Source organism: Corythoichthys intestinalis, chromosome 17, assembly GCF_030265065.1.
Source record: "Corythoichthys intestinalis isolate RoL2023-P3 chromosome 17, ASM3026506v1, whole genome shotgun sequence".
Lineage (NCBI taxonomy): Eukaryota > Metazoa > Chordata > Actinopteri > Syngnathiformes > Syngnathidae > Corythoichthys > Corythoichthys intestinalis.
The window spans coordinates 14,038,106-14,060,912 of record NC_080411.1 but is presented as its reverse complement, the minus strand read 5'-3'; the positions used below and the strand labels follow the sequence as shown (position 1 = coordinate 14,060,912).

General features: G+C 40.6%; 1 protein-coding gene across 2 annotated transcripts in view; it reads left to right on the top strand.

The window, feature by feature from the left end:
* Positions 1–21,500, top strand: part of sbno1 (strawberry notch homolog 1 (Drosophila)) — a 44,216-nt gene extending 22,716 nt beyond the window's left edge. For both annotated transcript variants that reach the window (XM_057818901.1, XM_057818899.1), the window contains exons 14-33: positions 1,149–1,302; positions 1,379–1,561; positions 6,707–6,804; positions 6,886–7,037; positions 7,104–7,313; positions 7,574–7,747; positions 7,817–7,986; positions 9,510–9,641; positions 9,723–9,858; positions 9,942–10,054; positions 10,129–10,200; positions 10,334–10,433; positions 11,902–11,976; positions 12,063–12,209; positions 12,280–12,374; positions 13,052–13,138; positions 13,214–13,351; positions 13,431–13,507; positions 13,604–13,797; positions 18,748–21,500. In XM_057818901.1, coding sequence (XP_057674884.1) covers positions 1,149–1,302; positions 1,379–1,561; positions 6,707–6,804; positions 6,886–7,037; positions 7,104–7,313; positions 7,574–7,747; positions 7,817–7,986; positions 9,510–9,641; positions 9,723–9,858; positions 9,942–10,054; positions 10,129–10,200; positions 10,334–10,433; positions 11,902–11,976; positions 12,063–12,209; positions 12,280–12,374; positions 13,052–13,138; positions 13,214–13,351; positions 13,431–13,507; positions 13,604–13,797; positions 18,748–18,890 — 2,650 coding nt within the window. In that variant the 3' untranslated portion in view covers positions 18,891–21,500. The remainder of the gene's footprint in view (positions 1–1,148; positions 1,303–1,378; positions 1,562–6,706; positions 6,805–6,885; positions 7,038–7,103; positions 7,314–7,573; positions 7,748–7,816; positions 7,987–9,509; positions 9,642–9,722; positions 9,859–9,941; positions 10,055–10,128; positions 10,201–10,333; positions 10,434–11,901; positions 11,977–12,062; positions 12,210–12,279; positions 12,375–13,051; positions 13,139–13,213; positions 13,352–13,430; positions 13,508–13,603; positions 13,798–18,747) is intronic.
* The last annotated feature ends 1,307 nt before the right edge of the window (positions 21,501–22,807 follow it).

Below are 22,807 nucleotides of genomic sequence, written 5' to 3'. Positions count from 1 at the left end.
TCACCCCAAAAAAAACGAGCAATCACTGTATATAAAAAATTATGTAAAAAAAAAAAAAACATACAATGATGATTAGTAATAAAAGAAAATATAATAATTGCTAATATTTAAGATTTTTTTTTTTTTTAAATGGCCAAAATAGTCACTTGCCCAGTAAAAGGTTAAAGGTCATGAGTGTCAAAGGTCACACTTAGAGATCGTAATAAAAAAAAAATATATATATGCATACAGGGGTTGGACAAAATAATGGAAACGCCTAACATTTTGGCATCATAAGCTTTGAACATAATTGTTAAAGGGATGAGGAACATTCTAATGAAGTTGATCATCTCGCATGGCCGGCACAATCCCCAGACCTCAACATTATTGAGAATTTATGGTCAGTTTTAGAGATTCAATTAAGATGTCGATTTCCACTGACAGTCTTGAAAGGAGTTAGAGGGTATTGTAACTGAGAAATGGTTTGAAATTCCTTTGGAAGCAATTGACAAGTTGTATAAATCAATACGTCTGAGAATTGAGGCTGTAATAGCAGCAAAAGGCGGACCTACATCATATTGGTTTTTGTTTATTTGTTTTTTAGGTGTTTCCATTATTTTTTCCAACCCCTGGTATACTTGAATTATTATTCATTATTGTGGTTTTATAGTCTATAACTGAATACATTTGAAAATTAAAACAATGTTAAAAACTATTATTGAAATCAAAATTAAAAAAACACAAATACACACTAGGCCACAAGTAACACTTGAAAGTAGACCCCCCCCCGAGTATTTATTTCATTGCACGCCATTGACAATGACAGACGTCCACTTTATTTAAACGTGGAAAACTGACTCTGAATGCTCATTTTTCAGAAATGGTTTGTATGTCTAGTGCTGTCAATGGCAGCTAATGGGTGCCTTGTAAAGTTAAAAAAAGATCCTAATTTGTGCATGAAAGGTTAATATATGATTTAATATTAAGATTTTTTTTGTTTGTTTTTTTTTTAATCATTGAGGACCCATGAAATTTTGTAAGGGCCAACTCATATTACTCCTTGCGGGTTCCCGGGACTCTCCAAATTTAAAATCTAACATCACTGGATGTAGCAAGGGTAACTACAACTATTACGCTAAGGCTAAACGTTCATTGGTCATGTCATCCAGGGGTGTGGGCGCTATGGAGATTGTGGCCATGGATATGAAGCTGAGGGGAATGTACATCGCACGGCAATTGAGTTTCACCGGCGTGACGTTCAAGATCGAGGAGGTCCCTCTGACTCAGCAGTACATCCACATGTACAACAATTCAGTCAGGCTGGTGAGTCCGCCGCCACCTTTACGGCATCTCTTAGGTCCACCTTGCACAAATGAATCATGAAATCCTTCCCGTTCAGTGGGTGAGCGCCCGTGAGAAGTTCCAGCAAGCGGCAAACCTGATGGACGCTGAGCAGCGCATGAAGAAGTCCATGTGGGGCCAGTTCTGGTCGGCCCATCAGAGGTTCTTTAAGTACCTCTGCATTGCCTCCAAGGTTCGAAGAGTGGTACAACTGGCCAGGGAGGAGGTCCAGAACGGGAAGGTGTGACTTGATCTTTTAACTACTTGCCTGATCAATCACCAAAATACTAACCTTTTTTGGGGCACTGGTTTAGCTTATTAGTTGCCTTGGATCACGCTAGATGTCAAATCCATTTTTACAGGCAGAGCTTGCGGTTGAAACATTAGCAGTCACAGCCAATCATCCCAGTTTAAATGAATTGGACATTGTTCAGACAATGACGTCATAGTAAATATTCTATTCACTGGGAAATAATCAAAAAATTACCCTCTATCCATTTTCTTCTGCTTATCTGAGGTTGTTTCAGATTCAGCAGAGAAGCCCAGACATCCCTGTCCCCAGCAACTTTTGAATTAAAAAAAAAAAAAAAAAAGGAAAAATCTCATTTTTTGAATGAATTACACGGCCACCCTAAAGGGACATCGACAGATAAAAAATATAAACCAGATATAAAATAAATTTAAGCCATCTGGACACACTTTAAACAATCTGGTGCGCACCAGAAACAATCTGCTAAACATTAGCATTATATAGCATTTAAGATAGCTGGTTTTTGTTATGCAAGTTGGCCAATTGTTCTTCTGTAAGATCCTCATTTATTTATTTTAATCGTTGAGGCTAAGCTCAGTCGTGGTTCAGAGACCAACAGTTTCGTCATGCTAAAAATGATAATACAGGATTTAGTTGAGCTTTACTTCAATCTTGGAATCAAGTAGCACCTGAGTTTAGCCTCAAACGATACATATATTTAAAAAAAAAATGAGTAAGCACAACAAAAGAACAAGTGGCTACCTTGCATAGCAGAAGTCCACTATCTTAAATGCTATAGAATGTTAATGAAGGAATCTTGACCTTTTAGCCAGATTGGTGGAATCGCGCCAGCCGAACAGCCGGACCCGCACTGGTGCAGCTTTGACGACCCGGGCCGGCGGCATGCAGACATCCAGGCCAAAAGGCCAAACTCCGCGCGTTCACCTTATTCTTAACCCCTTGTACTGACTCGCATTTTGAAAGCTGGAAAGGGGCTTCGAAGCACAAGTTGACAATTTATTCAAGTCGACAGCGATCAAACAGCAAGGCAAACAGAAAATACTCAGGCGGGGAGGCAAGGTCATCCTATCACACGTCAACAAAAGGTTCCCGAGAAAAATGACATCGATTAGTTAAACATTGTTTTTTGAAGGCTTTCACGGGGCGGGCTGTGGGCAGAAGAAGGGTGTGTTTAAGATAATCTTCTGTCGCAGTTTGGGCTGTTTAGTTCGTGTGTCACCGTTGCTGGGTCATGGTTGATGAGGCAACTGACGTGGGAGGTTGGGCCTGCCTTGACGTCTGAGAGGCGCCGAGCTATCGAACTTGGTTCTTCTTGTTGTCGGGTGTTGCTTTGGTTGGCCGGGGTGTCTTGGCCCCACCGAAGAGATGACGACGGCGTCTTATCAGGCGAGGGCGTATATGGAATGTACTGATGACTCAGCGCTGGCCTCCTGCTTTGTGAGGAGTGCGTCTGTGTATCATAACTAGGGTTGGGCATCGTTTGAAATTGAACGATTCCGGTTCTGTGTTTGGATTCTGGTTCCGAACGATTCAGATTCTTATGAGAGGCATGGTCTTTTTAAAAAAAAAAAAACGAGGCAGGGTCAAAAATTAACTTATTATTTTTTTATTTATATTATTAATACAATTAATATGAAATTTATGAATTATGTGAACTTCTCACAGAGCTATTTTTAACTTGTATATAAATATCAGTCTTTGAACTTGAATGTGATGGTTTCTTTCCACAAGAGTGCACTTCCACAAGATGTTTATTTTTCAAAAGCTCAGGGAGGAAAAAAAAAGTACTTATTGTTTTGCCATACATGTGCCTTAGCTGGGAGCTACGACAAAGCATTAGTATAAATTCGTCTATTGATTATGATTTGATGTAGATGAGGCAAAATAATGTTTCCTTATTTGTAAAAAACGATTCTGTTGTGTTTACAGACATTTGCAATGTTTATGTTGCAACAATACCAGTTATGCCAGTGAGTGGCGCTGTAGGAGCGTACGTATAATGGGGAGAAGAAGAGATGAGTGCGTCTGGCAAGGATGCTATGTGATGTGATGCTATGTTTTCACTGCTACGAGTTCAGTTCATTAAAATTGTAATTGAATGCTTTATATGGCTGAATCTTTCTAAGTAAGCAACACGACAGATTCTAAAACAAAAATCCTTTTAATACTGTTGATTTTAACGGACGGATATACTGCTTCAAAATGGCAGCTGTATACTAACGCTAGCGAGTGTCATTTCGCATCAAGTTCTCTTTACATGATCTAACGCCGCTGAGTCTGTCATTTCGCATCTAGTTCTATATACATGATATCGACCATAGCCCGACGAAATAATACGATTTATTCTCGTACTATTCCATACATCCATCATCATCTGCTTAATCCGGGGTCGGGTCGCTGGAACAGCAGAAGACAGACGGCACAGCTTGTCAAATAAATAGCACTTAGCTATGCACTTGGCACTCGTATTGAAGCCGGTCGTGCAGCCACATTTGCATTATGTAGTTGTGTTGCAAATGTTGCACTGAGCTGACTGGTCATTTTTTTGGTAAAGATGTGGTTGTAATCAAGTTGCAATCCACAAACACGTGTTTCTTGTGGCTGCTTCTTCGTGGTTTTCGGCAGCAGTTTTTTTCTGCTCGGCGGTCATGGCATCGAAACATGGAATTGAAATTTTAAAATTCGAAAGGTTCCGGGAGAACCGGAGTGTTAGAACCGGGTACCATCGGTGCCCAACCCTAATTATAACTTGATGATAATTCTTAAAATATTAAACTATGGTGAAATGTCTTTATTATATCGAGTGTTTTAGAATAATGCAAACAGTTAGACGGTGCCTACGAGAAAAGGTACTATCTCCTTCACTAATGTTTACCAGATTGTTTAAATTTATTTCTGTCGATGTTCTCTGTAGAATCAACAACACATTGCTCATATGTGGAGGCCTGTCAAGGGAGTCAGACAGGTACCACAAGTCACACTGGTGTTCTCTGAGGCAGTCTGAAACTATAAAAACAACTTTAAGAAAAAAAAAAAAAGTCACTAAGGTTACAAAGAGGAGGAACTAAAACCCACCTTGACTTCTCAGCAGATGAAGTCCTCTTAATAATCCCAATATCATGGGCTGTCAGCACTCTGAAATTGTAAAACTTGATTAAACATAACTAATAAAGATGAAAAATAGGCTATTTTTTGTTTTGTTTGCATGGGCAATATATATACTCACCGGCCACTTTATTAGGTACACCATGCTAATAACGGGTTGGACCCCCTTTTGCCTTCAGAACTGTCTCAATTCTTCGTGGCATAGATTCAACAAGGTGCTGGAAGCATTCCTCAGAGTTTGGTCCATATTGACATGATGGGATCACACAGTTGGTGCAGATTTGTAGGCTGCAGATCCGTGATGCGAATCTCCCGTTCCACCACATCCCAAAGATGCTCAATTGGATTGAGATCTGGTGACTGTGGAGGCCATTTGAGTAAGGTGAACTCATTGTCATGTTCAAGAAACCAGTCTGAGATGATTCCAGCTTTATGACATGGCACATTATCCTGCTGAAAGTAGCCATCAGAAGTTGGGTACATTGTGGTCATAAAGGGATGGACATGGTCAGCAACAATACTCAGGTAGGCTGTGGCGTTCCAACGATGCTCAATTGGTACCAAGGGGCCCAAAGAGTGCCAAGAAAATATTCCCCACACCATTACACCACCACCACCAGCCTGAACCGTTGATACAAGGCAGGATGGATCCATGCTTTCATGTTGTTGACGCCAAATTCTGACCCTACCATCCGACTGTCGCAGCAGAAATCGACTCATCAGACCAGGCAATGTTTTTCCAATCTTCTATTGTCCAATTTTGATGAGCTTGTGCAAATTGTAGCCTCAGTTTCCTGTTCTTAGCTGAAAGGAGTGGCACCTGGCGTGGTCCTCTGCTGCTGTAGCCCATCTGCCTCAAAGTTCGACGTACTGTGCATTCAGAGATGCTCTTCTGCTTACCTTGGTTGTAACGGGTGGTTATTTGAGTCACTGTTGCCTTTCTATCAGCTCGAACAAGTCTGGCCATTCTCCTCTGACCTCTTGCATCAACAAGGCATTTCTGCCTACAGAACTGCCGCTCACTGGATATTTTTTTCTTTTTCGGACCATTCTCTGTAAGCCCTAGAGATGGTTGTGCGTGAAAATCCCAGTAGATCAGCAGTTTCTGAAATACTCAGACCAGCCCTTCTGGCACCAACAACCATGCCACGTTCAAAGTCACTCAAATCACCTTCCCATACTGATGCTCATTTTGAACTGCAGGAGATTGTCTTAAACCATGTCTACATGCCTAAATGCACTGAGTTGCCGCCATGTGATGGGCTGATTAGAAATTAAGTGTTAATGAGCAGTTGGACAGGTGTACCTAATAAAGTGGCCGGTGAGTGTATATATTTAATCGTTTGCTTGCGCAATAGTCCCATCGCAGGATGTGTGATTGTTTTTTTTAAATTTTTTTATTTTACAATTAACTTGATTTGCTTCATAAAAGCTGCAAATGTGCTGAGAACTGGCCCTCCTGGACCCTTTTTATATACAGCAATATTCATCATGCACAGATGAACCCCTTCAGCTTGTATTAACGCTATTATATGAATAATAAATATAATTCGCGAACGATAGAAGTCCTATGTTCATTGGTAGCATAGGCATTTGTTCTTCTCCTGTCTGCTTCCTTCCTTTCTGTGCCCCCATAAGTAGGGATGTCCCTGATCCGATCACGTGAGGAATCGTGTGAAAAGGATCAGGTTTTTAATTAAAAAAAAAAAAAAAAATTATAAGGGCTAAAAAGTAACAAAACATTCTGAAATACAAAGGCACTGCCAAACGAAACGAAAATATCTACGTTTTATACTCCGCAACACTCCCTTTAAAAGCAGAAGAGTCCTGGAAACAGTACGGTACTGTAACATGACTCCGTATCGGCTGACTCTATAACCAGAGGACTTGGACTCAGGTGCAAAAATATGCGATCATGACATTCATACCGATAACCCCTTCCTCTTCGCTGCTTTCTCCTAAAGAATAAAACAATGAACAATCACAATTGTCTCGTTTTCCCTTTGGCAGTGCGTGGTGATCGGCCTGCAGTCTACTGGGGAAGCGAGAACTTTGGAGGCTTTGGAGGAGGGAGGCGGCGAGCTTAACGACTTTGTGTCAACTGCAAAGTACGAACTCCTCCGGGATGGGCTAAAAGTTTTTTTACTACAACAGGGCAATAAATTCACTGCTTTTTCCTCATATTGCAGAGGTGTGCTGCAGTCCCTAGTAGAAAAGCACTTCCCTGCTCCTGACAGGCAGAAGCTTTACAGCCTACTGGGCATCGATCTATCAGCCAAGAAGACCCCTTCGTTAGTTGATGCCAAAGCCCAGCCCCAGCAGAAAGGAAAGAAAAGAAAAGGTATGTGAGTTGAGGTTTTGTTCTGAATTTCAAACAGAAAAATGAAGTTTTGCGTGGCATCTCTAGCTCAGGAAGACAAGAAGAAATCACCGAAGAAACCTCGCAAGCACGGCGGGCTGTCGGGCACCAGCTCGGACGAGAGCCAATCAGAGGAGTCTGATAAGGACTCGGGCAGGGATGGCGAAAGCGACGACAGCTTCAAATCGGTCAGCTCGGCGGACGAGGATGACGACTTCAACCCGTTCAGGGACGAGTCTGATGAGGATGACGAGGACGGTGAGGACAATGACTGAATGTGAATCTCAAAATGCGAAGGCACTTTCTCACCTCCTATTGATGTTTACTTTTAAAACTTGCCGAAAAGAAAATTAGCTCATTAGCAGTGGTCGACGGACGTCTACTAATGTCAAACTCATTTAAATTTACAACAGAATGATGAAGAGTCACATTATTGGAAGTTTATTATCGTCTGTGTCACTGAAAGAGTTAAATATCGCATCAGCAGCTGGTGAAAATCACATTTCCTACTTTGTCAGATCCCTGGCTTGTCCGAAAGGAGCCCAAGAAGAGTAAAGAGAAAACCAAGAAGAAGAAGCGAAGGAAGAGCATCGATCCGGACTCCATTCAAAGTGCCTTGCTGGCGTCAGGCCTGGGTTCCACACGGCCGGCTTTCACTGCGCCCGTCGCCCCTACGCCCACGCCGACTGCAGGTATATGGCAGCGCTTGGATTGAAATGGAATTTCTTGGGGAAGGATTATTAAACAGATGTGTGGTGCAGTCAAAGCCGAGCCAGAAGACAGCTGCCTGACGAGCCAGGACGCAGTGGAACACGCTCAAAAGATGAAGCGGGACCTCCTAGAGAAGCTGGAGGAGCTGGCTGAAGAGCTGCCGCCCAACACGTTGGATGAGCTCATCGACGAGCTGGGAGGACCTGAAAATGTTGCAGAGGTACAACCCAAATTCCAGCGAAGTGGTGTTAAAGATGTATAAAAACAGAGAACTACGATTTGCAAATCATGTTCAATATATATTTAATTGACTGCATTACAAAGACAAGATATTTAATATTAAAACTACTGGTCCGATAATATCGGTCTCCTAAAAATATAGACCGATAAATGCCTTTTTGAAATATCGAAAAATATCGGTTTTGCACCTGTATGTATGCTGGGTTATAAGTTAATGTACAGACCTGCAGCCTTTGTGCATGGGCTGGTCACGGTTTTGAAGACGGCGACAACAAAAAGTGGTATTTAATGGATTTTGGCATATGGCAGTTTTGTGGTAAACTTGCTTTTGGCAAATGGCAGTTTTTTGGCATATAGCAAAAAGGCTTTTGGCATATGGCCAAAAGTGGGTTTTGGTGCATGGCAGTTTTTTTTGGCATATGGCAAAATGTCTTTTGGCACATTGCAGTTTTTTTGACATATGGAAAAATGGCTTCTGGCAAATGGCAGTTTTATTTTGGCAAATGGCAAAATGGCTTTTGAGAAAGTGGCAGTTTAGCAAATGGCAAAATGGCTTTTGGCAAATGGCAGTTTTATTTTGGCATATTGCAGGGCATAAGGCAGTTTTTTTGCGATATGCCAAACACTTCATTATGCAAAATTATATTAATACCATTTGCCAAAAGCCATTTTACCATATGCCTAAAAAGCTATACGTCAAAAATAATGCCAAAAGCCATTTTGCCATATGCCAGATACCGTTTTTCGTTCTCAGCCCTTCTGCACAGTTTAGCTCAAAAGCTGTGCTTGGATTTGACCCTTAGATGTCTCCAACAAAACTGCTTAGGATTTGTTAACTGAGGGAAAGACTCTAATCATTCATTGTGCAAAAATAAAATTAAAAAAACAACTTATTTTTATCTCACAACTACTGCATCACCAGAAAGAAAATAGGCACTAAGAAAACTAATAAAACACATAATTAAAAATATGGGCAAAAGCCCAGCAAAATGCATCTAGGGAATCATCATTGCTTGGTTTGTCCTATGATTGCCTGCCTTTGTAATGCTTTGGTTGCTGCGTAGCGGCACTTTGGGTTATTTACGGACATTTTGGCACATTATATGGGACATTATTTTGGCACTTTTTCTACAACGACCCTACAAACCCTGTTCCAGACCCCTTAGGAAAACCGGTCTGCTCTGTGTTCCAAGACCAAGAACCAAGCCGAGTGAGGCTCCTTTAAATCAGGGCTAAAAATACTCCTGCTCATCACGTAATATTCATAACTACCAATATACTTCAGATTTCAAGTTGTATGACTTTATTTTTCATTATATTGTTTGGGTTTTATTTGTAGTTCCTATTTTAACCGTTTTTGTTTGAACTTTATTGATGATTTTTATGTATCATTTTGTGTCGGGATTTTTTATATGCTGTAAAGCACTTTGAATTACCTTGTGTTTAATTGTGCTTTCCAAACAAATTAGCTTTGCTTATTCAATTCCCTCCCCTCCCCCCCAGATGACCGGTCGTAAAGGCCGCGTAGTCAGCAACGATGACGGCACCATCACTTACGAGTCTCGCTCGGAGCTCGATGTCCCCGTGGAAATCCTCAACCTGACCGAGAAGCAACGCTTTATGGACGGGGAGAAGGTAATAGTCAATTTGTATTGATTTATTTATTATAAAAGCTAGCTTTTTAGACTTGCGTTTCAATTGTCGGTCGCCACCTAGCACATCGCCATCATTTCGGAAGCGGCCAGCTCGGGCATCTCGCTGCAGGCCGACCGACGTGTTAAGAACCAGCGGCGCAGGGTCCACATGACGCTGGAGCTGCCATGGAGTGCAGACAGAGCCATCCAGCAGTTCGGTGAGTGATATACAGACTAACTGTCACCTACTTCTCAATAACTTGAAATGATAAAAACTCAACTGTTGCCGTGTGACCCGCAGGAAGAACTCACAGGTCCAACCAGGTCACTGCTCCGGAGTACGTCTTCCTCATCTCCGAGTTGGCCGGAGAGCAGCGATTTGCTTCCATCGTGGCCAAAAGATTAGAAAGTCTTGTATGTGAATTTTTATTTATGAATTTGAGATGATCTAGATTTAAAGATTGACTGTCGTCCGATCTGTCCTACAGGGGGCGCTCACTCATGGAGACAGGAGAGCGACAGAGACTCGAGATCTCAGCAGGTTTAACTTTGACAATAAAGTGAGCCCAAGTTTAAAATTGGGGAAAAATTTAGTCCTACTTGCTGTTAATTTTTTTATTTTACTATTGATCAATGTCAATATCAATGTGTTAAAAACTTGTGCCTTAATTGTACACGTTTGTCTTGTTGCAGTATGGCCGAAATGCTTTAGAAATTGTGATGAAGTCGATTGTGAAGCTCGACACACCGCTTGTCTCGCCACCCTCGGACTTTAAAGGAGATTTCTTCAAAGGTATGACTCACAAACTAATAGTTTCGCAATGTATGTGTGTATGTGTGTGGGTCATATCGTAAATTTGATATGGTCAGCCAACCCATATGAATATTTAAAGTGCATGTGACACGAAAAAGCATGTTTATTTCATAATATGCGGTATTTTATGCTCCTGAATGATATGGACCGCTTGGATGTGTGTGGAAGTGATCGCTATATTTATTTTTTTTTAATCCCGCGCCATGAAAATGAGTGACTTCCGGCTTCGGTCTTGCATTGAGGAGGAGGGCGCTGTGACGTGTACGGTAGAAGACGTCCTCTTCACTATACAACGTACTGTTGTGTATGAGGATGAAGGATTCAGCTGATTTTGCGGATTAATACGTTTATTTTTCGCATCACGCCAGCCAAACGGCTGCAGAAAAATCATTCTGTGTGAGGGAGAGGTGTATGCGCCTTTTTGGAGTTTCAAAAGGTTCCCATTCACCGTGGATATTTACTGTGGGACCATTGGACTTACGAGGAAGTGAGTAAACATCTTGTTTTGTATTATGTCAAATACGAATACAGCGATTACAAAGTAAACACTACAAACTTTCTTTAAATAAAGAACTACTTACGTTCGATCATTAATAGGCATGTAAAAAGCTCTCCTCATGCACATTAGCAGCACGTTGGCTGCACAGCAACTGCAGCCACCCTCCTCCGGGGAACGAACTGTAAATTGCTCTCCGCCGGGCGGTTTGCCGATCCGCGAAGACAATCGACAACCCAGTCGTCATGTCAATAAATCCAGGCTAGTTATGTGTGATTTTCCGCTTCGAAGACTTTGAAACATCACTCTGTCCGGGTTACCATGTCGGCTAGCTGTCACGCCTTTTGGTTTGTTTACATTCTCCGAAGCCGGGGAAGGGAAATGACATATGTCCGATTTAGGTGTCATAAAATATCGTTCGGGAGGTGCGACAGTAAAGGTGAAGTCGACAGTTTTGATCATTATGGAGTAATTTTGCCATGTCGTCCTGAATAGGTGCATTTTTATTATTTCATATTCCATTTAGCACAAGACTGTTATTTGTCATGACCATGCCATTTATTTAGCAATTGGGGAAAATACTTGGATAAAAAGAATATCCTGTAAAAATATTGAAGTAAAGAGACAGAAACAATGACATTTTGCAGCTCTCTTCGTCGCGTTTTCCTCGTTGTGAATAGTTCCCCCTCAATGGGCTGAATAGTAAAACCGATGAGCCCAGTCTACCGCTGACGTCATCCACCTGTTGGGGACGCTAAAGCCCTATAATGGTAGGCGTGGCTAACCGGCAGATTAAAAGACTAATTTCTCGTCATCTGCGCTTTGCTAAATTGTTGTATATAGTCGAATCGTCTCAAAATATGATTCTAATTCACATAATAATGCCATTTAAGACTTTTTTTCTCCTGTCGTATGCTCTTTAACTCCATGGCAATGGCTTTTGTATTTTAGATGTTCAGAGAGGCTTGATAGGTGTGGGGCTCATCAATGTGGAGGACAGATACAACGCATTGTCACTGGACAAAGGTGTGCTTCACACAATTACAAAGCATGATCAGACCTTATTTTTTCAAGTCTTTGTTTTTCAATGTTTTAAATGGGATCATTGACAGACTACAACAACATTGGGAAGTTCCTTAACCGCATTCTGGGCATGGAGGTCCATCAGCAAAACGCCTTGTTTCAGTACTTCTCAGACACGCTGGCGGCTGTCATCCAGGAAGCCAAGCGGAACGGCAGATTCGACATGGGCATTCTCGGTGAGAGGACGAGGGAAAATTTGACCTGGGTGATTGTTTGATTACTTATGTGTTTGTTTGTGTTTTTAAGATCTTGGTTCCGGTGATGAGAAGGTGAAAAAGGTCGACTGCAAGAAGTTCCTGACGCCGGGCTACACGGCATCTGGCCACGTTGAGCTGTTCACGGTAGGTTTCTTTGTGCTGGCAAAGTATGGGTACTAAGGGCTGCACCTAACGATTATTTTTATAATTGATTAATTTGACGATTAATCAGATGAATCACTTTTTTTTAATGACATTCACAATTTAACTTGAAGTTGTAGGCATGTTGTAAGTAACAATGAAGACAAATTATTGCTACTATTTCCTTCCAAAATATTTTATTGCAGCTTCCTGACTTATCTGTAGTCTACAACAGTACTGTTTTCAGTACGTACTTAGAACTTATTAGTTTTTAATAAATTAGTACAAAAATCAGACAAATGTCCTTTACATATGATTAGGGTATTATTATCACTCATACTAGCATTTATTTTTTTAAGAACGACATGACTTTCCATCCTTGGTTCCCTTTAATAGATACTGAGGCATTTTCGGGTCGCAAAAACCTGTTTAATAGTGCCCACTCTACCAAATATGGCGATGCTTTGAATTTGGCTGCTTAGGCAGACATCTGTTTTCAAAGTGCTGCTCTAAAATGTAACTTTTATATTTCAGTATATTATCCGTCTGTGCTTTTTTTTTTTTTCTTTGCATAAATGTGCTGAATCAGTACATAGACATTTACTGGGGTCTAGATCAAAGCACCCCTGCTTTAGTTAACATATAACTGTTGTGATCAAGTTGCCTAATGTGTGATGCAGGTGAGTGTAGAGCGAGGTATGTCCTGGGAAGAAGCCACGCATGCCTGGGCGGAACAGAACGGACCAGATGACGGCTTCTATGTACAGGTAAACTAACGAAACTTTGTTGTAACCTAGCGCCTTCTCGATGCATCAAATAGCATGTGCGCACAACTATTTCAGTCACGGAACAACAAGAAAACTGCTATCCTGGTGAAGGAAGTGAACACAAAGAAGAGACTCTTCCTCGTCTACCGGCCCAACACGGGCAGGCAACTCAAGCTGGAAACGTACGCTGACCTCAAGAAGAAATTCAAGAAGGTTAGCTGATTTTTATTGAAGGTCTTAAACATTCATAAAAAAAACAAAAATTAAGAAAAGGTGTTTCTGGTTTTGTCAGGTATTGTCAGAAGACGCCAAGCAACATTGGAACGAGCAACACACCTCGTCGGCGAAGATTTGTTCGCATGCTTTCTGGTGTGTTCTGCCATCTGTTTTTTAATGTGTACATTTGTTCTGGTTTACATTATCTCATGTAACTATGGATGAAATGTGTGTTGTTTGTGCACACAGGCGGGGTAACTGTAAAAAGGCCTCCGTGGGGCTGCAGTGTGAAATAGGCTTGCGCTGTCGCACGTACTACGTGCTGTGCGGCTCTGTGTTGAGCGTGTGGAACGAGCTAGAGGAAGTGCTGACGCCCGTCAGCGGCACTAACGTCAAGGTGCAAATCGTACGTCTGCGCACCGAGGACGACCAGCGGATAGTCGGTGAGCCTTGAAGTTAAACAGCAAAGTTCACCTATATGCTCTTGTCCATTTGGAATTTAACTTGGGCTGCCATAAATGGTTATTTTTGAGGAATAGAATAGAATAGAAAAAGGGATGTCGCGATAGCATGTTTTTTCACACGAGTCATTCATCTGATTTTGAGAATTAGCCGATATCGAGTCCCGATCCAATACCGAAAAAAAAAAATGCCCCGACCCCACGCACAAATACACAAAAAAGGAATAAAAAAGTAAAAATTTTGTTATTTCGGTGTATTCTTTCAGATTTAGCATTGAAAAAGATATATAAAAGAAATGGTTTTGTCCCTTTATTTCCTTTAGTGTAAAAAAAAAAAAAAAAAAAAAAAAGTTTTTTTAATGGCATTATTTTGGCGCGCCGCACAGCCCAAACCGTTTGACCGACCGTCACCGTTCAAACATCTTTTTTTGTATTTTGGTGGGTTTGTTTATATAGTAGGGCTGTCCCAAACGACTTTTTTTCCCGATTAGTCGGCAGGTCTAGTTAAAAAAAAAAAAAAAAGGGGGGGGGGGGGAGAGAAATTATTTATTTTCTACGCTTATTAATTCACAAAAACAATTTGGAACACCTAAATTCATGTTCATAGTACAAATAAACACATAACAATAATAAATCAAACAATGAAGTGTAATGCTAACAGCATTACCTAGTCCAAAAGAATGGATGTAATCAGATTCAGAACACTGTGACTTCCTTTCCAACATTATTGAAAACAATTCTTTTAAAAAAAAAAAAAAAAAAATATGTAGCATTGATATTATGGTGATGATAATGCATACTAAACAGGAAAACAGTCCATCCAAAGGCATGGATATCATAACTCAACAGGGAAGTGATCCTACCGGCTCCTGCGCTGCCAAGACACTCAGGGTGTAACGGTACACAAAAATCTCGGTTCGGTACGTACCTCGGTCTTGAGGTCACGGTTCGGTTCATTTTCGGTACAGTAAGAAAACAAAATGCAAAATATAAATGTGCTAGTTGTAGACATGTGCCGGTTACCGGTTTCACGGTTTACCGTGGTGTGAAAACGTCGCGGTTTCAAAACCACTAAAATTTTCCGTCATACCTTAGTACGGTATTCGCTATTTTTCATGTGCCAAAATGCAGCCGAAGTGGCTTGGTGCAGCACCGCTCACCCCTTCCCGTTTGTTGCCGTGAGTGTCACTAAACAGCCAGCAAACCCAAAAACAAATCCTCCAAATACAAGGCGTACTTTTCTTCAATTTATTGAGCTCTCAAATCGTGGTGAAATATACAAATAAATACATTTAAAACGCTGTACAATTGTATTTTTCCACGTGTGATTAGGTTCAACAGGATAGCAGTAGCTCCATTAAAAAGTTCGCCAAAAACAAAACACACATTTTCCTTTCAAATTCAATATACAAACTAACTAAAACTTACACAGACGAATGTTAGCCTAGGCTAAACTGGGAAAGCAGCTTCTTTTACGTCTCACAGCCGCTGAGTGAGAGAAAAGCTTGAATGCAGGGGGGAAGAAAAAGAAACGCGTCAAAGATCGCTAATTGAGAGAGGAGGTCTCACTCCTCACTTTTTTTTTTTTTTTTTTTTTTTTTTTTAGATGAAACCTTTCCTCAACAATATTTACATTTGAACAAATTTATAGAACTAACTTATACATTTTTAACTAACTTATTAACTTATGAATTCTTTGTTCTTTTTAACACAAAGGCATGGCATCATGTAGACTAGAGTTGACACAGTGGCTGAAAATGGTGAAACTTCACTTGAGCTTCCCCCCTCAAAAAAAAGTCATACAGTATATATTTTTAATTTTATTTAGAAGTGTTTTTACTTTTTATAGCAATTTTTTTGTTCTTACTCTAAAATTGAGCAACTTGAGCTGTGGCTGTGGGTATAGTCTAGGTTCTATTTATTTTAATTTTATATAATATTTGTTATTTTTTGTTAATTTATTTATTTTCACATTATATTCATGTTCCAATTTGCAAATATGTTTTGAAAAAAATCCTGTTCAATGGATTTTTAAAAAAATTTTTTAACCCATACATCTCAAAATTTTGGAGCTATAATTGCAATACCGTGATACCGTGAAACCGCGGTATTTTTGCTCACGGTTATCGTACCGTGAAAATCTCATACCGGCACATGCCTAGCTAGTTGTTTATTACACACTTTTGTGTGTTCAACAATAGGAACAGTAGCCTATAGACCCTACTCACATGACGTCACAGCCACGCCTCCGCCCCATATTGTCCGTCAACTCGTCGTGTTGACGCATTACCGCTACGTAAATTCCTCCTATTATGGAGTGTTTTTCTGCTCGTTAACATTAATAATCAAAATGGTGAAGGCGTGTGTGGCGGTTGGTCGCAATAACAGAGAAGATAGACGGAGAGACTTGGAAGTTCTACCGTATTCCGAGAGACCCGGAGAGGAGAGCGAGATGGACTGCTGCAATTCGATGAGAAAACTGGGCTCCAAACGATTACCACAGATTATGTAGTAGTCATTTTATATCTGGTAAGATGCATTTAATATATATTTAGAGGGTTTTGGGCTGACAACCACAATTAAGATCATTGCGAGGCTAATCGCCGACAACATAGTTTCAAATTCAAGATGCTTATTTCTTCCACCATCATTACATTTTGAATAATATTTAGCTGGTACCAAGTGAAAGAACCTGGCCTCGTCTACGGATCATCAGTTAAACAGGTGTGTCCAAACCTTTTGCAAAGGGGGCCAGATTTGGTGTGGTAAAAATGCGGGGGGCTACCTTGGCTTATTTACATAGAACAATATATTTAAACAAATTTTAGCAAGCCCTTCTGTGTGTCACATTTGCTTTATTTTTTTAATTCATAATCTCAACAGTCTCGTCTTTGTGGCGTTCTCTTTCGACTCTCGGGCTCTTGCGAAATACTGCTGCTGTGAAATTAAATTAGTTTCAAGTTGCTATAATTTCTCGCTGCGTATCTTCCCTGTAATGTTGTCGTACATGTCAGTGTGTCTTGTTCGGTAATATCATTATCGCGTCACATCCAACTCTTTGAAAACAGCGACTGTCTCTTTGCAAATGAGGCAGACAGTTGTTGCGTGTTTTATTGAAGAAATAGTCCAATATCCACCTATCCTTGAAGCGTCGGCCATCGCAGTCAACTTTTTTTTGGATTGATTGTCGCCATTTTAGAAAATTTGAAGGGTCACACGGGGTAATGTTGCTTAGAGTGCTGCTCTTAAAGTTTTTCAAAATTTCGTGAGAATAGGCTGATTTTGTGTGGACAAGATAGTTGTAGATATCAGGGTAGCAGATGTCAGGCAGAGAGGGCGAAGACAGCGGGTCGAAAAATATCGATTTAGGCATCAAATATGGATCTGGCGAATGGATAGACTGAAGCTTTTCCACATAACGCCTTTTATGCAACGCATCCAATGAGTTTACTGCATCTGAAAGCACCGGGGCTACCATGAATTGCACTATAAATTGCACGACTAATTGAAACCATTGAGAATACAGATAAACAATGACGGACAATATGGCGGCCGGATACAGCGACACGTCATTCTGTGACGTCGGTGAGTAGGGTCTATACAAAGCTAGAATTCTGCTCAAAAAGTAGCGGGTATTTAAAGATAATAATCCAACAACAATTTGCCTTCCAGACCCCGCGTATTGGTAAGCTTTCTCTCTGAAAGAAAAAAGTCCTGTGCTAAAGAGAAAAGCAATCCCAATGACAGATTTTAACATGTATTTCACAAATGAAATGCCTCAACGATTTTTTTCCCCTTATGAACGGTTTTCAAAAGCTTTATTGGTGGATTTTCTCAAGTTAAAGTGCCACGCAGAAATTAATTAATTGTGTAAGCAGGATCTGTGTATTATTCTTATTATTTACAGTTCTTTTAGCTCATTTCAATTTATTTTATTTAAATGGGCTCTTATTTATTTTATTATGTGTTTGTATTTTACAAATGTGATGTAGTATTCATTTATATTGTATATTTTATGTTGTATAACTTATAGTTCCTATGTGAATATTAGTTCCTACTTGTTTTGTTGTGGTAGGAGGGTTTTGTATTGAACACGGGGCCGTGTTGGTTGTTATTATAGCAGAGAAGACAACTGTAAATCAACAAAGACAAGTCAACTGTGCCCCAATCTCCCACTCAAGACATCTGATGGACTCAAAAAGTGGGTTACGATTGCATATTAGTTTGAAAATCAACCGTTCCGATCTGCTAGCTAGTAGTATTGACGCAGGAGGGCCGCGTCTCCCGTCAAATAATAAACTCTGCCGTTCTTTTCGCGTGCATCGCGTTGAGCCGCTTCTGGGACGAGACTGGTGTGCATTAGCTGATTGACTTTAATGCCTGCGTTTCACTGGGTTCTCTCGGCGGCCACGTTGTCGCGCCGTTGACGTTTCTTACTGTCCTACCGTGTTGGTCCTCATTATAGTAGAGAAGACGGAGTAAATATACACAAATCTACACAAAGAAACTGTAACCCGATCGACTCTCAGCCTCAAAGTAAAAGGGTTACATTACGTCAGAAACTCGTTCGGTACGCCTTCGTTCCGAACTGAGCACCAAGTACCGAAACGGTTCAATACGAATACATGTACCGTTACACCCTTACAAGACACAGCTGTCTGCTGATTTACAACCGGATGTTACATTGTTTAAATACGCACTGCATTGGTCCAAACAATTCATTAACAATTTACAAAATAGAAAAGATCGTTCACAAATATAATGTAAAATACACATCATTGATATTGGCCTTTTACATAGTCATTTAGGACAGACCTACAATATATCTTTTCGATATAATGTCACACCACTACATTTTCGTGTCCTACCAGGGCCCTTTGATACAGGCATCGGTGCAACGCTAATGTTAACTCTAACCTTGTCTTCCCGTAGGACTGATCATTCCAGCCAACTGCGTGTCACCGCTGATGCACAAGCTGTCCACGTCCGACCAGTTTCAGCAACTGGCCGTCCAAGAGCAGCACAAGCGGCAGCAGCTGCACCCCCAAAGTCTGAGCCACGCGCCCAACACATAGTGGCAAAACGGACGCGTCAAGCAGACTGTTGTACATACAGAGGAACAGTTTCAGGGTTTTTTTTTTTTTTTTTTTTTTTTTAAATTCTTTTAATTTGGGAAAAATTTTGGCTATCACCCTGCCCTCAGACGGGGTGATGTAATTTCGTCCTCTGACATTCAGAGTGAAGATGCGCGACGGGCCCCGCCACACTGGAAACTGACGCTACGTTACAATCGAATAGTAAACCCATCAGACTTTCACGTTGATGCTTGTTTCATTACTCACCATTCTCCTGTGTATGAGCAACAAGGACTCCCAAATTTGATTCAAGATGAGCAATACATAAAGTGACTTATTACGACGGTGTATAAAGGCCACATAAAGAACGTGGTGGGAAAGTTGTAGCATTACTAGAACATAATACCCCAAAAAATGGGATTTTATTCACTTGGGCCTGTTGTAATATTCCTTGTTTTTGGACTATTGCGACGGCGGAACTTGCACTGGAGGCTAACGCAGCAACGCGCAAACCACTTCAAAGAGTTTTTCGTAATAAGGATTTACTCTTATGAGTTTTTGAAATATTCCAAGATTCATTCATGACGTAGTATTACGATTTAAATCTCGTAGTATGGCGGGATTGAATCTCACAGTATTGGGGGTTTGATCTCGTAATATGGTGTGTTTCATCTCCCATTGCCGGTTTGGAATCTCTCGGTATCGCCGGGGTTACATCTCGTATGGCCTTATCTCACGGTATCACGGTGTTTCGCATCGCCGGGTTTTCCGACATTGCGGTATCGCCGGGTTTTCGCACTGTATTGCCGAGTTTTGCAATCTCGCTGTTTAGCCAGGTTTTGCAATCTCGCGGTATCGCCGGGTTTCGCAATCTTGCGATATTGCCGGATTTCGCAACCTCCCGGTAACGCTGGGTTTTCGTGTTGTATCTCCAAGTTTCGCAATCTAACTGAATAGACAGGTTTCGCAACCTCGCGGTATCGCTGGGTTTTCACGCTGTATCGCCGTGGTTTGCAACCTCGTGGTATCGCCGGGTTTTCGCGTGGTATCGCCGAGTTTCGCAATCTCGCTGTACAGCCAAGTTTTGCAATCTAGCGGTATCGCCAGGTTTTGCAATATCGCGGTATCGCCGGGTTTCTCAACGTCGTCGTAACGCTGGATTTTCACATATCACCGGATTTCTCAACCTTGCGGTATCGCCGGGTTTCGTAACCCCGCGGTATCGCTGGGTTTTTGCGCTGTATCGCTGGGTTTGGCAGTCTTGTGGTGTCGCCGGGTTTCTCAACCTCACGGTATCGCTGGGTTTTTGCGCTGTATCGCCGGGTTTCGCAGCCTCACTGTATCACTGGGTTTTCGCGTTGTATCGCCGGGTTTTAGCGTTGTTTCGCCGGGTTTCACAACCTCGCGGTATTGCCGGGTTTCGCAACCTCGCGGGTTTCATCTCGTATGACGCGTTTCATCTCTCATTATTGCGTGTTCGCAACCTCACGGTATTCGTAATACCTCGTAGGCCTATTATCTTTTACCTTTCTCTGTGTGGCCTTAATACTCTGCCGTGAAGTACAATCTTGTCAAGGTTGAACAAGTTTAGACATCTGAGACTTGAATGTGTTCTTCGTAAAAACCATGTTACGAAAGTCCCAAAGTTTGTTGTGAAAATTTTCCTGGATCATACCTGATGTGAATTTTACGGTCAGGTGCATTGGTCGAGAACAAGTTGTGATAACCTTGACATCAATCCATTTTGACTGGGAGGGCTCACACTGACAGATCTTTGCGCTTCGAGAAGAACCTCCCAGTCAAAATGCATAGTACAGTTAGACATTTGAAAGTTTACTCAAGTTCACCTTGTAAAAGTTCCCCTGCTTTTTTTGGCTCATCCTAAAATCTGTCACAAATATCCCACTGTTTTCTTTTTTTTTTTAAATGCATGATGGTTTTCTGGTCTTCTCAGGTGTTTGAGAGTCAATTCCGTTGTCAAACGTCGTTTCTTTGACCACTTGTGATGTAGAAAGGCACCTCTACATCTGTTAGCGAACAAATCAAACGTTCTTGCTTGAGATGTGCAACTAGAAGTCATGCACATTTTGATTTTGTACATTTTTGTATAAAAAAAAAGTTGGTATTTAAATGGCCTGTTCTTACCCTCAAAACTCGTTTGCCTTTATAAAAAGCCGTTTGAGCATTTATTTGTTATCCAGCTTTAGGTCCGTGTACAAGCAGTACACAAATCTGTACTAGTTACACTACTAGTAGCAACAAAATAGCTAACTAGCAAAGACAAAGCCTACTTTAAGAATTAATACTGAATTATTACACTTAGGATATCTAGTAAATGCTCTGACAGCTTTGCATAGGCCTTTGGAGATGTTGTGTTCAGGCTCTGTCAGGGCTTTTGAACGTCAGCCACTTGTCTTGCTGACGTGTACGTGATCTGGTACAATGTTCAATAAAGATTGGTATACAGAAATTGTGTGTTTTAACCCTTTAAAGGGCACTATAACTCCCTGGTTGCCATTGACATTTGCTAAACGTCCAATCATTTTGACTGGGAGGGGCAAATGAACCAGATTTTTAATGGAATAAAACTGCTTATGTCAAAAAAAAATGTCCGCTCGAGTGTTTTTCTATGGTTTTACTGCCCCTCCAAGTTAAAATAGATTGGACGTCTAGTGCCGTCATTGGCAGTCAAAGAGTTGAGCTACATATGTGAACAGGATTTATACACAAAAAATACACACAGGGCACTAATTTGAATGTTTTATTTTTTGTTAATTACATTAATTTTGGGAGTTTTAAAAAATATATACATTACTGTATATATATTTTTTAAATTATTAAATTTATTAGGATCATGGAAGCTTCCACTTGGGGAAAATATATACATACAGTATATCCTATATATACATCATAAAAATATACAGTACTGTGCAAAAGTTTTAGGCAGGACACCTGCCTAAAACTTTTGCACAGTACTGTATACAATATCCCCCCCTCCCCCAAAATTGTAGCCTTCAAATATTGCTGCAACGATTAACGAGTAATTTGATTAGAAAAAAAGATTCAAATTTTGCTGCTTTGTATTCATTTAATGAAAGTTGCGTTGTAAACATAGGTGGAGTTTGACTTTTGGGGCGGGAAGGGGAAGCACATGTTGATGTCCCCGAAACGCAGTGTCAGCAATTGAATTACCTTACAGCAATATTTATAATAATATGACAATGAGCGTTGTTTCCCATCTTTTTTTTTCCAATACATTTTTAAAAATTATTTGCAAAGCAAATGACCAGCTAAGGTGCTCGAAAATAATTTTGACCCATTATAAAAATATTATTCATTTCATTCATTTTTGTTGGTTTTATTGCTTCACAACTTATATATATATATATATATATATATATATATATATATATATATAGGAAAGTGAATTACATGCAATGACACTTTTCGGCCACCAGGCCCCCCCCCCCCCCCCCCTAAAATCCGCTTATGGTTGTAATGGTTTTGAAAGTGTCTGCATTTAGTTTTAATGATTTTGGGTAGATACACTGTCCTCTAGTGGCAGTAAATTAGATTCTCATTTCACATGGCTGAATCCAGCGGCTACCTGTTAAGACCAACATAAGTTAAGTTTTTGTTCGAGCTTTATTTTTAAATGCATTCATAATCTTATTTAGCTGTTTTTGTGGCGTTTTTATTAAGACCAATGTTAAAGAAAAAAAAACGTTAGCATCTTAAAACAGTTAAGCTAGCGGACATTTGCTCTAAGTTAGCCAATTGTATTTAGATTTTTTTTTTTTGGACCATTTGAGGCTCACCTCAGTTCTTTTAATTTTTTATGTTCCTTATCTGATTACTCGAACTAGTTTAATTAATCGACTACTAAAATAATCGATAGCTGCAGCCCTACTTCAAAT